This window comes from Acinonyx jubatus, chromosome E4 (assembly GCF_027475565.1).
Source record: "Acinonyx jubatus isolate Ajub_Pintada_27869175 chromosome E4, VMU_Ajub_asm_v1.0, whole genome shotgun sequence".
Classification (NCBI taxonomy): domain Eukaryota; kingdom Metazoa; phylum Chordata; class Mammalia; order Carnivora; family Felidae; genus Acinonyx; species Acinonyx jubatus.
In genome coordinates, this window is record NC_069395.1 from 56,503,289 (window position 1) to 56,526,065 (window position 22,777).

Sequence of the window (22,777 nt, forward strand, 5' to 3'; positions counted from 1 at the left end):
TGAACATTCTAGATAGAATAGCATAATGAGGCCATGAGGAAGGAGGAAGCCTGAAGTCTCTGTAGCTGGAGCTCAAGAAGGGGGTGAGTGTAAGAAAACATTGGGCTCGCTCTACAAAGACCAGATGCCACTAGGCTTTGGGAAGAATTTTGGTGTTTATCCAAAGAGCGTTGAGAAGCCCTTCAAAAGCTTTAGCCATTCTTAGCTTCATAGATTCTGTCAGTTCCTTTCCTGGACCTTGTTACTTTCATCTTTTAAATGAAGGAGGTACACCAAATGTCCCCCAAGGTCCTCTTCTGCTTTAACATTTCAGGTTCCAGCCATTCTTCGACCAGAGATGCAATTATGTAAGTGGCCTGACTTACAACAGAGGGTTCCTAAGGGATCTATATATGTTTTGAAAACGGTTTTCAATTCAATTCTGCTTAAGGATGGAAAGCCATATTGGGCTGGACTCCGGACTTGGCCTGTATTCTGGGATGACAATATAGAGAAAGAAGAGGTTGGGGGCAGGGGGGACAAGGGGCAAGTCTTAGCCAGCAATAGTGGGAGAATCACAGCTTGGTGACCATGCTCACACCATGTCTAATATATAGTTCACAGATTTTATAAAAGCTAACAACTACACTGAAAATCAAAAGCCAAAGTGTAGAGTAAGCAAACACAATATATGGTATGGCTCACAGAAATTATTTCATTAATCTGATGCCTGGCATTTCCATATTAGAACTCTGTTAGCTTAAAACACAGTTTCACATGACTTCCTATTTAAATGTAGCTCCCACTGCTATATGAGAATAATTTATCTAGGGATTTCTAAGAGAGGCCCTGAAAGAGTAAGATTTAGGGTGTTTCCAAAGCAGAAAGGGATAGAACCAGGTCCTTCAAAATCTTACGTCCCATTCCAGATATGCAACCCATGTTTATGGAACTCACAGCTGCTTTGCTGATCCCCATGTTTCTGTGAAACTATGCTTAGGGTCTGGAAGGATGGGGTCAGTGGTGTAGGAAGACCAGGAGGAAGACAGAGTGGGATTCTCTGTTGATGGATTGTGGTGCATGACAAATTCTATGACATTGATGGATGAGCTTTCGGCCTGTTTCCATAGGCTTGAGAAATGTAAGAGTCAGTGAGAAAATCTGATGTGCTCTGGCCCCAGACTGAGCTGGTGAACTATGTGAGGAATGATGCGATTTAACAACAGCAAACACAAGAAGGGTGGCTACTTTCATTCACAGGGGTGACCACTGTCAACTGACAGCCCCAAGCTGCCAATCCCATTGCATGGCTTTGTCTGCTTCTGATATTAAAATCTGCTATGTGACTATATGATTATAATTATTCGTTCATTAATACATTAAACAAAAGTTGATCCAGTGCCTGTCATGTGTCAGATGATTTGCCAGGCACTGGAAATTAAATAATGAGCAGACTAGGCACAATCCCTGACCTCATGGGACTTTCACTCTAGTGTCAGAGTCAGATTTTAATAGATAATATCACAAATAAATGATATATACTGTACTGTACATAACAGAGAAACTTAAGAATACTACAGGAATATACTATATACACTATGGTAATACTGTGAACACTTAGAGAATAATATAGACAGATTTCACCTACTCTAAAGGATCATAGGAGCCCTTACCGAAGAAATGATACATGAGCTGGGATCAGAAGGATATTTACTGGCTTAAGTTTTTACTCATTTATAGTTTCATTCATTTGTTCATTAAGTATTTATTAAATATCTCTGCTAGACACTATATTCAGAAGCAGGGATAATTCCTCCAATTCTTCAATGGTCTTTCATTTGTTCTTTTAAACAAATACTATTATTATTGTTGTTGTTGTTGTTATTTCAGTGAAGTAGATAATGAAGACATTGACGATGTTCCCGAGAACACCGTATACAAGAAAGTGGTCTTTCGAAAGTATCTTGATGGCTCTTTTACCAAACGTGATCCTACGGGGGAGCTTGAAGCTCATCTCGGCATTCTTGGTCCTGTTATTAGAGCTGAAGTGGATGATGTCATCCAAGTAAGTCATCTTTTGAGCATTGTTAAGATCGTCAGAGGAATTTCCACAAGCACCAGGGGGTTGTAACAGTGAAAGGGGCAGGAGGGCTATGGGTAATTTATTTACCTTCCAAAATGAACAAATAATAACACATCTTTTCAGAGACTGCTTGCCAAGTACAGTAAAACCTTAGATTGCAAGTAACTTGTTCTGCAAGCGTTCCACAAGACAAGCAAACATTTCTAATAAATTTGAACTTGATAAATGAGTGATATCTTGCAATATGAGTAGTACATGACGCCGAACGTCACATGATCACAACTGAGCCAATGGTTCTTAAAATTCACTTTGACATACTAGTGCTTTGGATGACAAGCATGTTTCCGGAACCGATTATTTTTGCAAACCACGGTTTTACTGTCGTTTGATAATCTTCAAGAAAAAAAATGATCTCATGATTTTATTTCCCCTTCTGCTGAGCTCCCATTCATCACTGCAAGGGTCAGTTCTGTTTTCCCTAAGAAACTTTTTTTGCCACCCCAACCTCTCCTGCACATTCAACCGAATAGCTCCTTCCTGGCATTCCCATGAACCCCATTCATACTTTGTTTACAACACTTTTGATCTCCAGATTTTTTAGTTTATTTATTTTGAGACAGAGAGAGGGTGAGCAGGGGAGAGGAACAGAGAGAGGGAGAGAGAGAGAGAATCCCGAGCAAGTTCTGTGCTGTCAGTGCAGAGCCCAACGCAGAGCTGGATCTAATGAACCGTGAGATCGTGACCTGAGTAGAAATCAAGAGTCGGTTGCTTAACTGACTGGGCCCTCCCTGTGCCCTGGGTCTCCAGATTTTGAACTTGAATCCGTATGTGCACGTGTCTCTTCATCAGGAGGTTGAAAGCTTATTGTTAGCAAGACCCAAACTTCATTCATCTCCACATCTGCAGCACCTATTGTGATCATTTCATTCGAACAGAATGTCAGTACTTTTGCTTGGCAGAAGAATAAACATGTTTTGGTATTTCTAGGGTAAACTACTTGGGCCCTATCTCATAGGATATTGTAAAAATCAGGTGAAATAATACATATGTGACCTGCATGCAATTAATATATTCTACTGTATATAGACCTAGGTCTAATTTAATAGCCATCTACTTGGGCCTATAATAGTGACATTCTTTAATTTGGATTTTTGTTGATCTTAAGTACATTTGTGGACCATTCCTTTTTCTAGGTTCGTTTTAAAAATTTAGCATCCAGACCATATTCTCTTCATGCCCATGGGCTTTCCTATGAAAAGTCATCAGAGGGAAAGTCTTATGAAGATGATTCTCCTGAATGGTTTAAGGAAGATAATGTTGTTCAGCCGAACAGCAGTTATACATACGTATGGCACGCCACTCCAAGGTCGGGGCCAGAAAACCCTGGCTCTGCCTGCCGGGCTTGGGCCTACTACTCAGCAGTGAACCCGGTACGTACATCCATTAAAAATTTCTGTCATTCCCCTAACCCTATAACTTGAGTCCACCAAATGGAAGGGTCAACTTGATCTCCTGTTAGATGTCTGTCCTGTTTTCCATGAGGAATGTGTGAGGATTGTGGCCAGTCGTCTACAGCCACTTGTGTTCAGAGGTCAGCGAGAGAGAAGCAAGTGTTCAGGAAGGGCAGTGGGGATTACTTAAATTGTTGAACCTGGTTAGAGTGACTACGTTTGCAGAGGAAGACGTTCATCTGCAATGTCCTCGAGCAAGTATTAGCTTTCTTTAGCTCTGCCTTTATGAAACAGCTACAAAATCAAGACTCGTTCGTTTGGGGCATGGGGGAGAGAGAGAGCACAGACTTTGAGTTCAACCCTCCTGTCACTTCCTGCGTGGGCCTAGGAAAATTACTTGACCTCTCTCAGCCTCAGTTTCCAAAAGTTAAAAATGAGACAACAGTAGATAGCACACAATAGGCACTTGGTAATATTTGTTCAGTAAATGAGTTTCTTTGTATTTAAGATACAGGATTGTTGTCTGAATTAAATAAGACACTACAGGCAAAGTGTTTTGTGTATTGGCAGATGCTCAATAAATAGTGATTATAATAGTGTCGATATTGTCACTAATTGCAACATTATCATGACTGCCATGCTGAGATAAAGGATTCATCAGAGGAAGGGAATATGAATGCCACAGTATTTGGTAATGATACCTAGGCTTAGTAAGCTATTCCTTTATAATCTTCCAACTCGGAGCCCCTGAAGTTTCCTTTTCTGTATCATCAGAGGAAATCCTGCAAGAGAGCGAAATATGTGCAATTTGTCCCTACTGTCTTCCAGGAAAAAGATATCCATTCTGGCTTGATAGGTCCCCTTCTGATCTGCCAAAAAGGAGTACTTCATAAGGAGAGCAACACGCCCGTGGACATGAGAGAATTTGTCTTACTCTTTATGGCCTTTGACGAAAGGAAGAGCTGGTACTATGAAAAGAAACCCCAGTCTCCCAGGGCTTGGAAGCTGTCATCCTCCGAAGAAAAAACCTCCCACGAGTTTCATGGTATCGTCTTCTGACTTTGAGCTAATCTCTGACTGATCTGATTAGATCTCTTTGATCTAATCCCTGGGTGCACGTGATTCCTGCCCTCGGTCTTCATAAGATTAGACATGAGGTGCTTCTAAAGAGGTGCTTCCGATGTCGCCCAGCAGGTGGCGCTGCAGGTGAAGGGGACAGAGAAGTCTGAAAGCTAGCACAGGAGCCCGCAGAACTGACCCAACCAGCCAACAAGGAGCCAGTGTGCGTCAGTCTACGGTAGCTTAGGGATTAGCACTATTCTGCAGTGTAAGCAGTTAATGAACCTGTTCCTTGATCTAAAGGAACAACCATGTATCTAGAAGAAGTGATCACTCATGTGTACTTTCTAAATAAGAACATGACAGTTCCAGCCCTCAGCACTTCTCAGGTGGCATTGGAAGCATCTAGAACAAAATGAGATAGGAAACTGGGTAGTTGGGTCACAGGAGAATCATGGCAAGAGAGCATTGCTGGGGGTGGGGGGAAAGGGGTGAGTGGGGAAAGCAAATGTGCTCTGAACTCCATTCAGGAAATTTGTCTGTAAATTGTCACTGAATTAAACCTTGGTTTGTGAGCATAATTTGTCCCGGAAACATGCTTGTCATCCAGAGCACTCGTATATCAAAGCGAATTTCAAGAACCATTGGCTCAGTTGTGGTCATGTGATGTTCCACATCACGTACGACGCATATTGCCAAACAACACTCATTTATCAAGTTAAAACTTATTAGAAATGTTTGCTCGTCTTGCGGAACACTCGCAGAGCAAGTTACTCGCAATCCAAGGTTTTACTATAGTTTTAGAGAAAGGCAGAATTGAGAATTAGGTGAAAAACAAAGAGAATGACTTGGGGATTAGAAAAATAAATGAAGACTGAGAAGCCCTGCTTTTAGAGTTTGATGAATGGAGGGAATTGCTGTAAGGTTTCTCATCAGGATGGATCTGTGCTTTGGGTATGGGTAGGTCATTCCATGAAACAGGAAAGGAGAAGGTTGCTTGAGGAATAAGAAAAAGACTTATATACCACATCCACTTCAGTGCCACCACCACCCCTCCCCCAGCCAGTCGCCATGGCTAAGTAGGTGTATTCTGCCTCCCCTAGCCCATTTACACACTCAGGCTGCCCTTCTGATCTGATCTCACCCGTATAAACACTTGTGGGTAGAGGAAGGTGAACAACATAATTTATGATCTGCTCCAAAACCCTACCCTCTGACTGCTTATCACACAAAGAAGTTAAAAAGATTCTCTTAAGCTTTCTAGAAGAGTGTCAATGGAAAGCTGACCAATAACTCTGGGCGGAGCTTCCTTTTCTCTTCTAGCATTTCTGGGTTTTTCAGCCTAGCCTACTTGGTGTTTCGGGTGGCAAACACACGCTGCTGAAAACCTCCCAAGCTGGTGGGAACGCAATGGCTGCAGACTCAGCTAGGCTTGTCAGCTGGCTGTCCCCTTTCCTGTTCAGTACCCTTGAGCCACTGCTTCCGATTCCTCAAAGAAAGAGTAAAATGCATCCGGGATAGTTTAGTTTGAAATGTACTCTGTAATTTGGTAATCCCCATGGCATAGTATTGATCAGGGTATTTGGTAAGCAGACCGCCCGAGTTCCCAGCCTCAGACTCAGCACCTGGCCTGTGCAGTGCGTGCTTGGAACTAAGTGGTGAAATAGGGAGTAAATGAAGGAATTCTATTACTCAGTTCAATTTATCAAACGTTTACTGAGCACCTGCTATGTTGAGAGACTTCATTCCACATCCTGATGTAATGATTTAGCAATGCTGACCCAATAATTGCTTGAGACACGTTTCACTCTTAGGAGATCTATTTCCTGCACAGGTGAGGGGGTTAGGCCTGGTGTGAGGAGTAGGAAGATAGGTACTCTTTACTTGATGTAACCTTAAGGGTGCCAAAATGACCTCAACTCCTTTTGCTCCCAAAATTCACTCGCTCAGTTCCTGAAGTCCCATATAGTTCTTTTTACTTTGGAAAAACACTACTAATAAAAACTTCCCTCACTTCAATCTCAGCTAAATGCATGGTAGCCCAGAGCTTTATCAGTAAAATTTTGTATTATTTTTTAAGGTGATCAAATTTGCGAAGTGCTTTAAACACACACACACACACACACACACACACACACACACACACACTCTCTTCACTGAGGGAGAGTGGATGAAGCCTGAGAACCCCAGACATTTAAGCTGGGAAGAGGGCAGAGGAGCTATCATACAAATGAGACAATAGACATGAACCCTTATGGTCTGCCTTCCTAATTTTGCCTGGAACTATCTCTGAATTTAGGAGGCCTCAGGGTGATGTGCTGTGTGTGCTCTCAGTCTTTTTCCTTTAACCACTGGAGTTCACCTATCTGGCTCGTGTTAGTCTTTCTGTTTTGGTAGCGCAGGAAAATGTCAAGGGTAAGTGAGTGGAGCCCAGGGAAGAAGTGTGAGGTCCAGGGTGAAGAGTGAGAAGCCACATGAGAAGCTGCTGTGGGCTGGCATGAGGAGGAGCTGGAGGGCCCGTCTTAGCCTCCCTCTGGTAGCAGGACACACAGGGGTCCGGACGGGTGGAGTGATAAGAAGATGGGTGGTGAACAGGACGCCTCCTACTTCCTCACCAGCCCCTCTGCCGTGTACATGGATTTCTAATCAATTGCACCTCTGTCCTTGCAGCCATTAATGGGATGATTTACAGCTTGCCTGGCCTGAGAATGTATGAGCAAGAGTGGGTGAGGTTGCACCTGCTGAACATGGGCGGCTCCCGAGACATTCATGTGGTTCACTTTCACGGCCAGACCTTGCTGGAAAACGGCACCCAACAGCACCAGCTAGGGGTCTGGCCCCTTCTGCCTGGTAAAGATCTGCACGCTGTAAAGAGGTCCCGGATGGAAAAAATGGCTAGGGAAGGCGATCTCAGCAATGTAACTGTCCCTCATTCCGTCCTGTGCATTTGCTTCCTAAGGGTCAGGAGTGGGTTCTGGCACAGATCCTGGGCACAGCCATTTCCCCAAACTGCAGACAGAGTATGACAAAGTCAGCCAGTGTAGGCACTGCGTGCAGCTCCCCACAGGCTCAACTCGGTTCTACGGAGATGTTACATCTGACGCAGTTTTTTCCAAACCGCACTGTGTCACGTAGGCCAGGTCTTAAACAGATTACAAAATGAATCCCACAGGGCTCAGGCTGCTTTAGCAGCTTTCTGTTGGGAAGGAGATTAAAAACTTACTAGGGTTTTGGGATTCTTGCATCCATGAATTCTGTTCCGCACACTCTGACCCTGATACCTTTGGGCAAGTGACTACAGGAATCTTAATCTTAAACTGACTCATGAGGCTGTTGGGGCAGTGCCGGGGGGAGGGGGGAGTGCTTTTAAGGATTATAAAAGCTAAAAAATAAGAGGGGTATTTAGAGCTTTCATGTACAAAGTAATGAAAAGGCTTAAACAAACCAACCATCACAAAGGATTTTTATGTGCCAGTGAGTTGTTTTATAGGCATATCTGTGCATTGCAGGGGGATGAGTGCCAGGGACCCTGATTCTCAAACTGCAATAGGCATAGTGAAATTTTAGGAAACCGGTTAAAACATAAATGCTAAGGCAGAGATTTTGCTTCTGGAGACTTTGATGTCAGACAAGGGCCCAGGACTCTGCATTTTTAACAAGCAGCCTTGCTTCCACAAATGCTCTGAGAAGCTAGGCAGGGCAGTCAGTCCTTTGCCAGAACTTTGGTTGGGAAGTTCCTATGTGGGTCAGCCTCAGTTAGGCACAGAAGTCCAAACAGGACTGGTTTGGTTAAAGGTGGGGGGAAAGAGTGTTCTTGGTTGGTTTGTTCAAGCCAGTGGCTCACTAATGGAGCTATGAAGACCCACTTTATTAAAATCAGGGACAGAGGGGATTAGGTCAAACTTCTGGCTTTTTACCAAATGTAAATTACCAGATCCGTCATCCTTCCCTTGAGCCTGAGAAGCTGGAATTGGCTGGCCCATCCAAATCTTCAAATCTAAATATCTCCGTTGGAGAGTGGAAGGCTGGAATCTTTTTTCGTGTGTTAGAGGAGGACCATCAGCTATTAATTTTTATTCACCATCTGGGAAATAGTCACGAATTACAGTCAGCAGAAGTTAAGTGTACACTGGTGATGAGTAGCATTGAAATAACAGAGTGGGTAATCAGAGGTTTCAGAAACGCCCTTCAGTGATTTTCTGAGTCAGTTTATGTGTATCTCTATCCAACTATGTAAACCTAATAGAAAATTTGAAAACATGGGAGATAGATGTTTTATTTTTATTTTTCTTATGTAAAAAAAGAAACACTAGTGAAATGAAGGGAGAGGAAGGAAACACATACAATATTCCTGAGGCCCAATAATGAGTCATTCAAGGCCGCTTTAATACTTAAGACTGTGAAGCTGTGTTGTATATGGGTTAGCTTGTGACATTAAATGTAGATCAGTAAAAGTTACTTTCTAGTAAGGCATGCTGGAGATTTTTTAAAGTCTGGGCCAATTAACTTTTAGTAATGTGTGTGTGTTGTTTTGTTTCATTTTTAAAAAATTTTTTTCAATGTTTATTTATTTTTGGAGACAGAGAGAGACAGAGCATGAGCAGGGGAAGGGCAGAGAGAGAGGGAGACACAGAATCCGAAGCAGGCTCCAGGCTCTGAGCCGTCAGCACAGAGCCTGATGTGGGGCTTGAACTCATGAACAATGAGATCATGACCTGAGCCGAATCGGACACTTAACTGACTGAGCCACCCAGGCGCCCGTTTTGTTTCGTTTTTATCTGTTTGTTACAACTCTAGCCCTGCCTAAAGAGAAATGGATAATTCATAAGTTCTTTTCTAAAACTCCGTGTGATGCAGGGATTTTAGGATTCTTTGACAGCTGTCAACTAATATTAACTTTTAATCTTTGGGTATGTAATGTCGTGCTTCACTTCCTATTTTAGGTTCATTTAAAACTCTTGAAATGAAGGCATCAAAATCCGGTTGGTGGCTCCTTGACACAGAGGTTGGAGAAAACCAGAGAGCTGGGATGCAGACACCTTTTCTCATCATAGACAGAGGTACACTCTGAGCTCCATGGGATGTTTCTAGAAGGACAGTCCCTGCTAGAATATTATTAACTTTTAAGTTTGAAATACTCAACTCTGGGACTTCTACATGACAGAGGTACAATCTGTAGCAGTAGCTGCTTGTATTCTGACCTGTGGTCTGATTATACTGCAAACATCAGTCTTCTAGGAACCTTAAACCACATGCTTCAGCCCAAAGGCATGCCTTTCAATTGGGAAACCAGTATAAAGTGTCTTCCTTCATGACATGTGATTCATGGGAAAGTGAGTGGAAGAGTTTTTCCAGACTCCTAGAGCAGAGGAGGGAAAAGATACCAGGAATTAAACAATGACTAGGATAGTCTCTGAACTTGGCATTTCAGTATTTGAGAAACAGTTCCCATATGTCCATCCATGCAGCCAGCCAGCCAGCATTTATTAGGTACCTGTCGAATACCAAGCACTGTGTCCACATCCAGGTATCTCAGTGGCTGGTATTTTCTTTTGTGATCAGAATGTAAATAGCTCTGTAACTTTTGGTCCAACTTTTGGGAACATAGACTTATAAGGGTAGTACGCAATGTTGTAAAATGGCTTTATTTTAAGATACAAGCAAATGGAAATCAGTTTAAGACTAACTGCATTTCAGGACGTCAGTGGTTTTCCTCTAGGGTATCACTATTTCTGTTAGAGCACCAGTCTTGCAAGTACATTCACCTGTTATGATCCAACATATTTAGGTCAGTGCCACATAAGGTAGGTGAAACTATTGAATCACTGACCCACCAGAGGTATAATCTCTAGCCACGAAATTTTACTTTGTTAATATGTATTTTCTAAGCAAAAATTATTCATTGTTCTGTTTTTTTGTAGAATGTAAGATGCCAATGGGACTAAGCACTGGTATCATAGCTGATTCACAGATCAGGGCTTCTGGGCATTGGGGTAAGTAGTAGCATCATAGCCTTTGAAAGGCACCTCCTATAACTGTGCAGTATACAGCCTGAAAAACCATCCATGACAACCCTGCCTGTTCAATCTATGGATCATTGCTTGTCTCCAGGCTTTTCTCTACCACAGAAAAGCACCTCTATCTTAAGGTGCTCATCTGGTAGAGGAAGGAGCAAAAAACCTGTTGGCATTCCTTTATCACTGCCTCCCTCCCTGGTGTATAATGTTCCTAAGGAGTCTCTCCCCCGGGAGACCAAGAGCTAGGGGTCCTCAGAATCTCTACAAGGCAGTACAGCCTCTCAGCAGGGATTGAGCGAGGAGTGGATCTCTCTCTCTCTCTGAGAGAGAGAGAATCTTAAGCCGGTTCCATACCTAGCACAGAGCCTGATGCAGGGCTTGATACCCACAAACTGTGAGATCATGACCCGAACAGAAATCAAGAGTCAGATACAACCAACTGAGCCACCCAAGCACCCCCTTTCTTTTTTTTTTCTTTTCCTTTCTTTCTTTTTCTCTTTCTTTTTCTTCCTTCATTTCTTTCTTTCTTCCTTTTTCTTTTTTTCTTTCTTTTCTTTCTTTCTTTCTCTCTTTCTTTTTTTGTTTTCTCCTTCCTTCCTTCCTTCCTTCCCTCCTTCTTTCCTTCCGATCCCATACTCTTGTGACCATGTGCCCATTTCCAAAACTCTCCACATTCATCCCCATTCCACATTTGATCACAAATGAGATATTCCAGCCAGATTCCCAAGGTCTATTGGCCACATGCCATACTGCCCTCTAACAGGGCCCTTTGCTGTGCTAACCATTCATCTATTCAGAAATTCTGCTGATCACCCACTTTGTGTCAGGATCTTCTTCTAAATTGCCTCACTCTGCCTCAAAGCACTTCCCAAGATGAAGAGGTCACTTGCAAGGGATCACGAGCTTCCCATAATCCCTCCCATGTCCTCTGCTTAGGCAAGGCACACTCAGCAGCAACCACACCAACATAGCTGAGAAAAGATAAACACAACCTGCATGCAAGAAAGGGGGTGGGTGGTGGTTGACACCAACCAAGCACGGACCTGAAGCCGAGATTTCATAATCATGAACTGACTTAGTAGCTGAGGCCTGTGACAACCGCCTGGTTGCCTAACTTTAATAGAGGCTCCTGCAGAGATCTGGTTGTCCACAGGGACTAAACTTACTTGGGAAATTTCTAGTTGTATGTTTTGGGTTTTTTTTAAGTTCAGAATAAATTTTTTTCTCTTTTGAATTTAGGTTATTGGGAGCCCAAACTAGCAAGATTAAACAATGGTGGATCATATAATGCTTGGATCACAGAAAAGCCTTCAGAAGTTGACCTTAAACCTTGGATCCAGGTATATCTTATTAACCTGATAGCATTTACTGTGCTATAATAATAAAATGACAGTGATTTCATATTTTTATTTCTTGTTCTTGCAGTGTTTTAGGCACTATTCTAAGTGCTTTACATATTCAAAATGAACCCTATAAAGTTAGTTCTAGCGTTATCCTAGATATCCTTTTTACAGATGAAAAAAACAAAGAAACGGAGGGACTGATTAACTTCCAAAAATCACACACAGCTAGTAAGTGGTCAAACTTGGACTCAAGTCCAGGTACTCTGTGCTCAAATATGGATTGTATCTAGCCAGTTTATTAGTTTGCTGACTTAGGTGCTGGCTTTTTAGTTCTAAAGAAAGCTGGTTACACAACGAATTAAGGAAGGGGATATGTGAGTTGTCGACAAGGACAGATCTGCTTAATGGCTTTGCTCTGTTGCAGGTTGACATGCAGAGGGAAGTCGTCCTCACAGGGATCCAGACCCAAGGTGCCAAACACTATCTGAAGTCCTACTACACCATGGAGTTCTATGTGGCCTACAGCTCTGACCAGACAAACTGGCAGATCTTCAAAGGGAACAGCACAAGGAACGTGATGGTCTGTGGACAGTTTCTTGTCTCAAGACTCACCCTAGGATTACTAGGCTACTATGCCTATGACTATGTCTTTTTAAAAAATCCCTTTCTGGGTGGTAGAAAAAAATGGCTTTCTTAGGGCTTTATGAAAGAAAGTGGCAAAATCATGGGTCTGTTATACAAATTAAAGGGATAAGCCTGAGTTATGGAACTTCAAAACTCCACACACACAAAAAAATCACTTTTCGATCAAACTAAATGCCCATGCTTCTCAGATTGGGACATGGTGTAGGGCATTTAATCTGGTTTTGTGCCTTAAGGAGCTCATGCTCCTTAAGCTTGGAGTTTGGCCTCCAAGTTTTGATAATACTAACTTTTACATTTTATTTGTTCTTTGTTTCAGTGTACTTGAAGGAAATAGCAGCTCTGAGGCAGTGTGCTTTTCGGAATTTTTTTTTTTTTTTTTTTTTTTTTTTTTTTTGCTACCCTGCCTGCAGAGTGACAGTCCCCTGCTGGGTCTTTCAGAGGCTCAGCGGGATTATTCCCAATAACCCGTATGTACCAGCCCTAACTCTTCTCTTCCTCCCTAACCCCCTTGCCAAAGAAAGTTATCAGAATGTAAGGCGTCAGTCTGCCATTATGCTGATAACTTTGAACCTGTTTCATTTTTCCTGTAAATCACTTACCATTTTACTAGTTTGTATATTATTATTAGCTACCCCTGGTAATAAACCTTAGAACAGATCATGAAAATCTCAAATTATCGTCCCTACTGATCAGTTTTGGAAAGAGAACACAGGTTACAGTTAGAGTTCGTAGCTGAAAGACTTTTGCCCTTATACTTATGAGGAACGTTGGTGTGCGGTATTATTTTTTTTTTTGTACTTTTTTTCTGGTTTTGGTATCAGAGTAATACTGGCTTCATAAAATAATTTGGGAAGCATGTTCTGTTTTCTGAGAGAGATTTTCTAGCATTGGTGTTAATTCTTTAAATATTTGTAGTATTCAGCAGTGAAACTATAGGGGCCTAGAGATTTTTTTTTCCAGGAACTTGTAAATTACAAATCCAACTTCTTTAGTAGTTACAGGCTGTTCAAATTACCTATTTCATACTGGGTGAGTTAGATAGTGTTTTTCAAGAAACTGATCCATTTCCTCTAGGCTGTTAAATTTATGTGTGTAGAGGTGTTTGTAGTATACTTTTATTATCCTTTTGATGTCTGCAGATCTATAGTGGTATTGCCTGTTGAATTTGATGTTGGTAATATTCACCTCTTCTCTTTTTGCTTTGTCAGTCTTGCTAGATGTTTGCCTTTTTTTTTTTTTTTATCTTTTCAAAGAATTGATTCTGTTTCCTTGTGTTTATCTACTGTTTTTCTGTTTTCAGTCTTGCAGCTCTTATCTCCTGTGTTAGCTGGCTCTTTCCTCGCTGGCTCTTTCCAGCCTCTTTCCAAGTCCAGGTTCTCCACTAAAGGGGAGCTCCTCTTTGCTGTTGGGTGGGGACGGGATAGTGTCCACTGATACGACGGTGGTGGGAGTCTTGTTAGGAGCTGGCGGGGATCAAAGTCCTGGATTCCTATTTGCCCTTCTCCGACACAATCCCAGTGAGGGTGCTGGGGTGCCTCATTACAATCTCATGAGCATGGAAGTCTAGGCTCCCCACTTGGCCTTTGATGCTGTGAGTAGAGGAAGGGCCATGATGTTTTCTATAATGCTGAGCTGGACATAGATCAGTTATCATCTGAGAATTTTCTGTCTTGCTGAGCTGCTCTTTCCTGGGCCTGTGGCTAGAGAAAGCAGGTTTTCATTGGGGCTTTTTTTTTTTTTTTTTTTTTGGCTGCACCCATTGGTGTTTCTTGGTTGCTGGCTTCTTTGCTTCCCAGTCTGGGGCATATGAGGCAACAATAAAACCCAGGGAGCCCACCGCCATGTTGCTCCTTGGGTCCCAAGGACCCTAGCCAGTCTGCCTTCTTCTCTCCCCCTCTCCGAGGCTCCTTATGTTTTAGTAGTACTCAGCAGAAGGAACGAGGCAAAATATGTCTACCTCATCTTCCTGAAGTGATCTCCAATTATTTTTTTTATTTAAAAAAATTTTTTTAATGTTTTTATTTATTTTTGAGACAGAGAGAGACAGAGCATGAACAGGGGAGGGGCAGGGAGAGAGGGAGACACAGAATCTGAGGCAGGCTCCAGACTCTGAGCTGTCAGCACAGAGCCTGATGCAGGGCTCGAACTCACGGAGTGTGAGATCATGACCTGAGCTGAAGTCGGACACTCCACCGACTGAGCCACCCAGGCGCCCCTCCAATTATTTTTTTTTAAACCAAGAGACTTAATTCAGGTCACATGAAAACTGAAAATGACAATATTAAATTAATCCAGAATTTTATTACAAAATCACTTTATAGAGAATTGTTATATAACTAAGCCTTCCTCTTTTTTTCCTCTAGTATTTTGATGGCAATTCAGATGCCTCTACAATAAAAGACAATCAGTTTGACCCACCCATCGTGGCTAGATATATTAGGATCTCTCCAACCAGATCCTACAATAGAGCTGCCCTTCGCTTGGAGCTACAAGGCTGTGAGGTTAACGGTAAGGAACTAAGATGCATTGTTGTCCAACCACCAGGCAGAGAGTCAAGTAGATATGGAAGAATGGCTAGAACTTTTAGTTCTCTTCAATCACCTGGGTGCCTAGAAAAACCTTGGCGAAACCGGTTCTGCTCAGGTGAACTCTCATTGTGATCTGGGCCAAAACTGGTTCTACCAGCCAAAGGGCAGGCACCATCTCTGAACAGTGCCAGGATGGCATGGGCACCGTCCTGACCCTGCGAGGAAGGGCCCTAGCTTAGAATAACTGCATCAGCCCATTTCAATAAGAACTAAGGTTCAGACTAGGCCTGACTCTTCCACAGTTCTCCAGGTCACCCAGATTTTATTTTATTTTTTTTTTAATTTTTTTTCAACGTTTATTTATTTTTGAGACAGAGAGAGAAAGAGCATGAACGGGGGAGGGGCAGAGCGAGGGAGACACAGAATCGGAAACAGGCTCCAGGCTCTGAGCCATCAGCCCAGAGCCCGACGCGGGGCTCGAACCCACGGACCGCGAGACCGTGACCTGGCTGAAGTCGGACGCTCAACCGACTGCGCCACCCAGGCGCCCCCAGGTCACCCAGATTTTAATGCAGAAGAACATAGCAACATTACTGGCATATATGAGATGTTCGATGAATGTTTTCAACAAATCTAAACTCCTTGTCAACCTCCTGAAACTCTGATTGAACTCTTCATTCTCTTTGGCACCCAATGTAGGCGCTCAAGCTCTTTCTCTGTAAGCTGCTGTTTTTCAAGGGATGTAATGTGACCTGTGGTATAAATAAATCCAGGTACTCACAAATGGCCATAATAAAATTCTACCATGTGGAACAAAGATGTTTAAGAATCTGATCAACTATGCTCCTTTGGCGACTCTTAAAGTAGAGCTCTCCACATTCTTTCACTTCAAAGCGCATCTAGAAAATATCTGGCTAGCAATCTGGGGTAAGAGAAGGCCCTGGCTAATCTTCCGTTGCATCTCAGCTGCCCGAGGGCTCTGAGCGGGAGGGAGACCAATACACAGCGCACCTGAAACGTGTATTTCTCCACCTGTTGGGGAGCTACAGTACCTTCTCAGTCTCGCACGGCTCATAGTGGACAAAGCAGCTGAAACTCGGAATCCGCTTCTTATCGAGGCAGATAACGGTATCCATTATACTGCCGATACCATGAGGGGCATGGACATGGGTGTTTTGTCAAAGCGTGGTTAGCAGTGGTATGTAACACCTCCCACATAAAATGCTAATTCTGTATAGCAGGAGCAGTCCTTGAGACAGCTCCGTAAATCACTGGCCTTTCTTTCCCTCTGGCACATGATGTAAATGGTAGTTTGTTCAGATCACAGAGACAAGCCACTCTAAAATGTGACATTCAACTCTGTTAATCTATTTAAAACATTTATATTCTATTCAAGAAGCATTACTTTTTAAAAATCTCTTCACTTTCTTGGGGCGCCTGGGTGGCTCAGTCGGTTAAGCATCCGACTTCGGCTCAGTTTGTGAGTTCGAGCCCCGCGTCGGGCTCTGTGCCGACAGCTCGGAGCCTGGAGCCTGCTTCGGATTCTGTGTCTCCCTTTCTCTCTGTCCCTCCCCCTGCTCACACTCTGTCTCTCTCTCTCTCTCTCTCTCTCTCTCTTGCTCAAAAACAAACATTAAAAAAAAATAATAATAATAATCTCTACACTTTCTTGATATAATTATTAGAGTAGATTTTCTTTTTTAAAACTCTTTTTTTTCCATGGAGAAAGATATCACTTCAAGAAAATGTCAGCATGATTTACTAACAAGAACAAAGTGTCACAGAGGTGATGATGATGCGTGGTCAGCTGGGCTCACTCACTAGTTACGTTTCTTACATTCGCAGCCCAGCCTCGAAGCCTGACGTTCAAGTTCACGTCTTGGCAAAATTCATAACATGAACCACCCTCAAAGGGTTAAAAATAAAATATTGAATGTGACTCCCCAGGGATCTTCTTCTTTGTAGCTTTTCCTTAGAAAGAGAAATAGAGTATATTCTTATATACAGAGATAGTTTAGGAGTATTTTCTACCTCAAAGAAAAGACAGTTTCCATGATTCTCTGAAGGAGGAAAATGAGTTTCAATATTTAGAACGCGGTGTTTGGTGTCAGACTTCCTGCGCCCCAGTTTAGTTTCTGATTCTTCTGGTAGTCTTACTTCAGGCAAGTTACTCTTTCTTGCTCTGCTTTTGTCTTCTCATTTGTAAAACGGAGGTGGTTAGCAGCATCAGATGATACATGGAGAGCCTAAAAGTAGGATTTGGCACATGGGCAATAATGTTCACTGTCGGCGATGGTTGTTTTGTTGTCACCGAGTATGAATACTGTCTCCTCTGTAGTGCAAACCACCACACAGGGAATACTGGTGGTGCATAATTAATCACATTACTTTTCTCTTGACAGGATGCTCCACACCGCTGGGTATGGAAAGTGGAAAGATAGAAAACAAGCAAATCACAGCTTCCTCATTTAAAAAATCTTGGTGGGGAGATTACTGGGAACCCTTCCGTGCCCGTCTCAATGCCCAGGGCCGTGTGAATGCCTGGCAAGCCAAGGTAAAATAACGCCTATGAGTGGAGTTCTCTCAGCCTTCTAGAAGAAAACCACGGCCCTCACTACAAGGAACATGGGCATCTTGGGAAGCAAGAATATTATCTCCTGTTTCTGCAGATTATGATCCTAGGTCCTTAGACCTAGGATGTCTGTTGACTTGATAGCTGTAGCTCTGACTTTGGCTCAGAGAGAAGTTACCATCTCCTTGGTTTTTGGTCTAGTCTTGATTTAGACGAGCCTGGGCAAATTTTTTCTGCAAAGGGCCAGATAATAAATATTTTAGACTTTGTGAGCCATACATTTCTAGTCATAACTACTCAACTCCGCCACTATAGCAAGAAAGCAGCTATAAACAATAAGTACATGAGCATGGCTGTATTCCAATAAAACTTTATTTACAAAAACAGGCCGGGGGCCAAATATGGCCCTTGGGCTGTAGCTTGCCACCTCTGAATTAAGACAACTTAGTGATAAATGATTTAGATTTCCAACACCTTCTCTCTTTTTTCACAATTTAGCAATATTTTTCATTTTCTTAATAGTGCTATTTAAATGTTTTATGTTCCCATTTTTTAGAATTTTGTGACATTCCTTTGGACAATTGGAGGCACAGTAAAATGCTACAAAACCGGGGTTATAAATCAGTGGCCTAAGTTTAATAAGCATCTTCCAGAGAGTAATATTGCTCCTAATATTAGCCCATTGAGTAATTCCAGTGTCTTAGTTTTTAGGGTAACTGTTAATATTGACTCATTTTTATCGCACTTTTCAACTGACTTGAAAAATTACGGTGGCGTCAGAAACCAGAATACTTCTATCAGTCAACTTAACCCTTCCTTATTTTCTATCTTCCTATGTCCCTCCCTTAAGACACCTACATTCTAGTTCCCTGGACTCCATAGAATTCCAGGTCCTAACCCTAAGTTAGGCTGTCGGGAATGGAAAGCGAGCTGTGGTGGGGGTAGAGAAAGTAGAACAGCTTGGACCCCATACAGAGAGTCTTGGGGACTGACATCTGTATCTCAGAACTCATTGCTAGTCCATCACAGACTCACAGAATAGAAGAACAGCGAGGGGGTTACCAAGCATACGGTCCAGACTTTTCCTGCTAAGTTTAAACACAGAGAAGATTGCATCATTTTCGCTTAGTCTGGTGGCAGAATCAGGAAACCCATTCTCCCGATAAACAGTTTAGTGGTCCTTCCGCCATTCAAAGCCACCCAAACCCCTTATTATGCAATTTCATGGAGGGGTAAACAGACCTGAAGAAGTTAAAATTTAAAAAGTAATAATGTATTACATTATACTAATATAATTATATAAATAAAATAATAAAAAATGAAGGATTCAGTTACATAGAGATGTCATCCAATTTTTTCCCAGATAACTCTTTAGATCTGTTCATATGACAGATATATGACACAGGTATAACTGTGTCACCCTACTCCGTATTTTACAACTTTTTGAAATACTTTGCTCTGTATATGATTTGCACTTAGTCTTTGTAATATAATAAGGGCTTCAAAGATGAAATGCTGATTTTAATTTTTAATGCTGTCATTTTAAAATCTGGAATTCTAGGTCAGAACTGTTTCACTTAATCTTCTATTAGGATCATATGTCTTTAAAGGGTCTCTTTAGAGAGGCTAAAAATCTAAGCCAGACCTATGCAAGTACACACACAGACTGAGGTGTCTCTACCTCTGTCATGCCTACGAAAATTTTCATGCCTTCAAAAACCCTCTAGCAACCTATATTCTATATCACCGGTACAACTTCGATTGGATACCATACAGTTTAAAGGTACACTAAGAAACCACCATATTCCCTTGGGGCGCCTGGGTGGCTCAATTGGTTAAGTGTCCAACTTCGGCTCAGGTCATGATCTCAAGGTTCACAAGCCCATGTCCATCTCTGGGCTGACAGCTCAGAGCCTGGAGCCTGCTTTGGATTCTGTGTCTCACTCTCTCTTCCCCTCCCCTGCTCTGGCTGGCTCTCTCTCTCTCTTTCTCTCTGTCTCTCAAAAATAAAATAAAATATAAACATTAAAAAATTTTTAAGAAAAGAAACCACCAAAGTCCCTAGAGAGTATTACAAACTTGACAAAAAATTAATGAACATGATAATTTTAATTCAGTTAATTTACTTTAAAAATACACATAGTATATGAGTATATACATATATCTGTGTAGAAATATATACACATACATATGTGTACACATAAGTGATGATAAAGAAATATGTCAATATTCATTATTTCATATAGAACTGAATGAGACTATGGGGCATGATAAATCTCCCAAAGGTGAAAATTTCTCTTAGATTACTCTCGTACTCAGTCCTTCTGATCCTCTTTCTCCAAGTATGTATCAGCGAACGTATGATTAGGCATTTTGTTAGGCCAGAAGGCAGGACAGCTACCATGCCATAAAGTCCCAGGTATGGCTTTATCAAGGCTCTCAAATATTACATTTATTTGAAATATCAGAAGAGAAGACATTGGACTTCTCGTTGATATAAGCAATGGGAAGAAAAGTGGGACTTTTCTAAAATAAGTTAAATAGAGATTCTTTCCCTGATACCCTCATGGCATTTACACAAATTTATTTAAGAGAATAATATTTACAGATAACTTAGCAATATGATATTCTTTCTCAAGTAGTATTCATTTATGTGTTCATTCAACAAATATTTGTCGAACACCAACCATGTGCCATGCATTGTGGTAAGTACGTGGAAACAAAACAAATTCCGGCCCTCGAAAAGGAAGGGATACAAAGAAGTAAGTCATTATTGTACAGTGTCTGTGATACTCAAGTAAAAGTTTATGTATGTCGGTGACAACAAACACGAAGGAATAGGGAAATCCTCTGAGAGAAAGGATCTTAAGGGATGAGACAGAAAAGAAATCCTCTTGAGCTCTGTACATTTCTGAGTATCTTGGTCTAAAAAAAAATCAAAGGTTTTAATTGCCTCATTCACATGTCCTCATCATTTTCACAGGCAAACAACAACAAGCAGTGGTTACAAATTGACCTACTCAAAATCAAGAAAATAACTGCGATTGTAACACAGGGCTGCAAGTCTCTGTCCTCGGAAATGTACGTGAAGAGCTACACCATCCACTACAGCGACCAGGGAGTGGATTGGAAATCGTACAGGCAGAAATCCTCCATGGCGGACAAGGTACCGGCCGGTGTCCCAGCAAAGACAAAGCAGTTTGAAAGCTGCTGTGATGAGAAAAGTACCCTACATTTATTTGCACGTAGCTTTTGGGATTTGACAAATAGGCACAGACAGGCACCTCCTCTCTAAGAATTCTGTGTGGAGAGAGATCCCATGTCTCCCCCTCTTTTTATGAGTACATTAATCCCATTGTGACGGCCCCACCCTCCCGATTTACTCTAATCCTAATTATCCCCCAAAGGCCCCGCCTCTTAATACTATCCCATTGGGGGTTAAGGTGTCGATGTAGGAATCTGAGCGGGATGCAAACATGCAGTCCATAACAGGGTCTAGAAAACCTTCCACCGTGAAATAACATCATGTTGGCATTACCTTGGGTATACTTGTTATTCTTGACTGATGCCCAGCAAATGCCCATGCCCCAAAGCTTTCTGTATCATATTATTAAGCAGGAGACAATTGTTAGCCTCACTGATGAGGAAACTAATTTCCTTCAAGATGAACTACGCCATTATTCTCCTTAATTCCCTGTCATATGGTGTTAAGATGGTGCTGGGGCAAAACTAAGGACATAAACCTAATATTCCAGAAATGGAAGTGAGGCTGGAGCCAGGTGGAGGGGCAGTGCAGGAGAAGGGGGTGACGTTTACTGACTGCTCAGCTTGGGCTCAGCACTTATCTCAGCAAATGAGTTTGAACCTCTCTCTCTTTTTAAACTCCTGGGTTGTTTGTCTGGTCGCTTGGTTGGTTCAGTTTGTTTTATCTGTCACTGTACCAGGATGTCTTTCTAGCTTGATAAGCATCACTGTCATAAACAAATAGTGATTTAGCTTCTGGTGTATGTAAATCTGGGGGGGAACCTGCTGGGAATGCAAAACTGGAAAAGAAAAAGGGGGGGGCATAAAACACAGTTCAATTGAGGATATAAGGCATTTGGCAAAAAGAATAAGTAAAAACACATATCGTTGCATTTTATTTTAAATGTTGGTGACCCCTACTCTCTGGCACTTGTCATATGTGTACATACTTAAAAAAAGTCTTTATAACGCCTTCTGTGAGGTAAACTTTTATTATCCCCATTTTGCCAATGAGTATAGAGAATCAGGGAATATAAGTAACCTGCCAGAAGTCACACAGCTACAAAGGGACCGCGTCAGACGTCAGATTTCTTTATTTTCCCAGCTCGGATCACTGGTGAGGTAGAATCCCTAAAGAGGTCTGTTAGGCACATGATTTCATAATTGACTGAAGATCATCTCTGATCATGATGTCTGTGTTCTTTGTTTTTAAAAAAAATCACCTATAAGATTTTTATATCTGTTACATCATCATCAAAGATCTTCTCATATTTTCCTTTCAGATTTTCGAAGGAAATAATAATGTCAAAGGACATGTGAAGAATTTTTTCAACCCACCAATTATTTCCAGGTTTATCCGCATCATTCCTAAAACATGGAACCAAAGTATTGCACTTCGCTTGGAACTCTTTGGCTGTGATATTTACTAGAATTGAATATTCAAGGACATAGGAAAGACTCTTAAAGATATCAAGCCATTTAGAGCGGGCAATGTATTTTATAGCTATTTTAAATATTAATAATTTTGATTGTTTCCTTTTCTCTATTAGAGAATAAAATTTTATGTATGAAACTTTCATAATGTAACTCCTTGCTACAATTCAGTGAGATGATGGCTATTATTTATTCAGATATATGGGAAAATATCAAGAACCAACAAAACAAATGGCTTATCTGTCACAATGATTAAAAATGCTATAGAAAGTAATATTTATGTAGTTAGCATGCTTCATTATAGTTCTGTTGAAACCTAAAAACACTAGGGGTGCCTGGGTGGCTCAGTCATTTACGCATCCAACTCCTGATTTCGGCTCAGGTCATGATCTTGCAGTTTGTGGGTTTGAGCCCTGCATCTGG

The 22,777-nt window shown here is 41.8% G+C and overlaps 1 protein-coding gene across 2 annotated transcripts in view; it reads left to right on the top strand.

Moving 5' to 3' along the window:
* The window catches only part of F5 (coagulation factor V), a 74,489-nt gene extending 51,996 nt beyond the window's left edge, over positions 1-22,493 (top strand). Inside the window, exons 14-25 of one of the 2 annotated variants that reach the window (XM_027046402.2) lie at positions 1,870-2,044; positions 3,256-3,492; positions 4,342-4,558; positions 7,243-7,422; positions 9,516-9,632; positions 10,494-10,565; positions 11,829-11,929; positions 12,357-12,512; positions 14,941-15,085; positions 17,508-17,659; positions 20,661-20,843; positions 22,204-22,493. In XM_027046402.2, coding sequence (XP_026902203.2) covers positions 1,870-2,044; positions 3,256-3,492; positions 4,342-4,558; positions 7,243-7,422; positions 9,516-9,632; positions 10,494-10,565; positions 11,829-11,929; positions 12,357-12,512; positions 14,941-15,085; positions 17,508-17,659; positions 20,661-20,843; positions 22,204-22,350 — 1,882 coding nt within the window. In that variant the 3' untranslated portion in view covers positions 22,351-22,493. Of the gene's footprint in view, positions 1-1,869; positions 2,045-3,255; positions 3,493-4,341; positions 4,559-7,242; positions 7,423-9,515; positions 9,633-10,493; positions 10,566-11,828; positions 11,930-12,356; positions 12,513-14,940; positions 15,086-17,507; positions 17,660-20,660; positions 20,844-22,203 lie in introns of those variants that run through there. The other variant, XR_008293389.1, reaches the window with a different exon arrangement.
* The last annotated feature ends 284 nt before the right edge of the window (positions 22,494-22,777 follow it).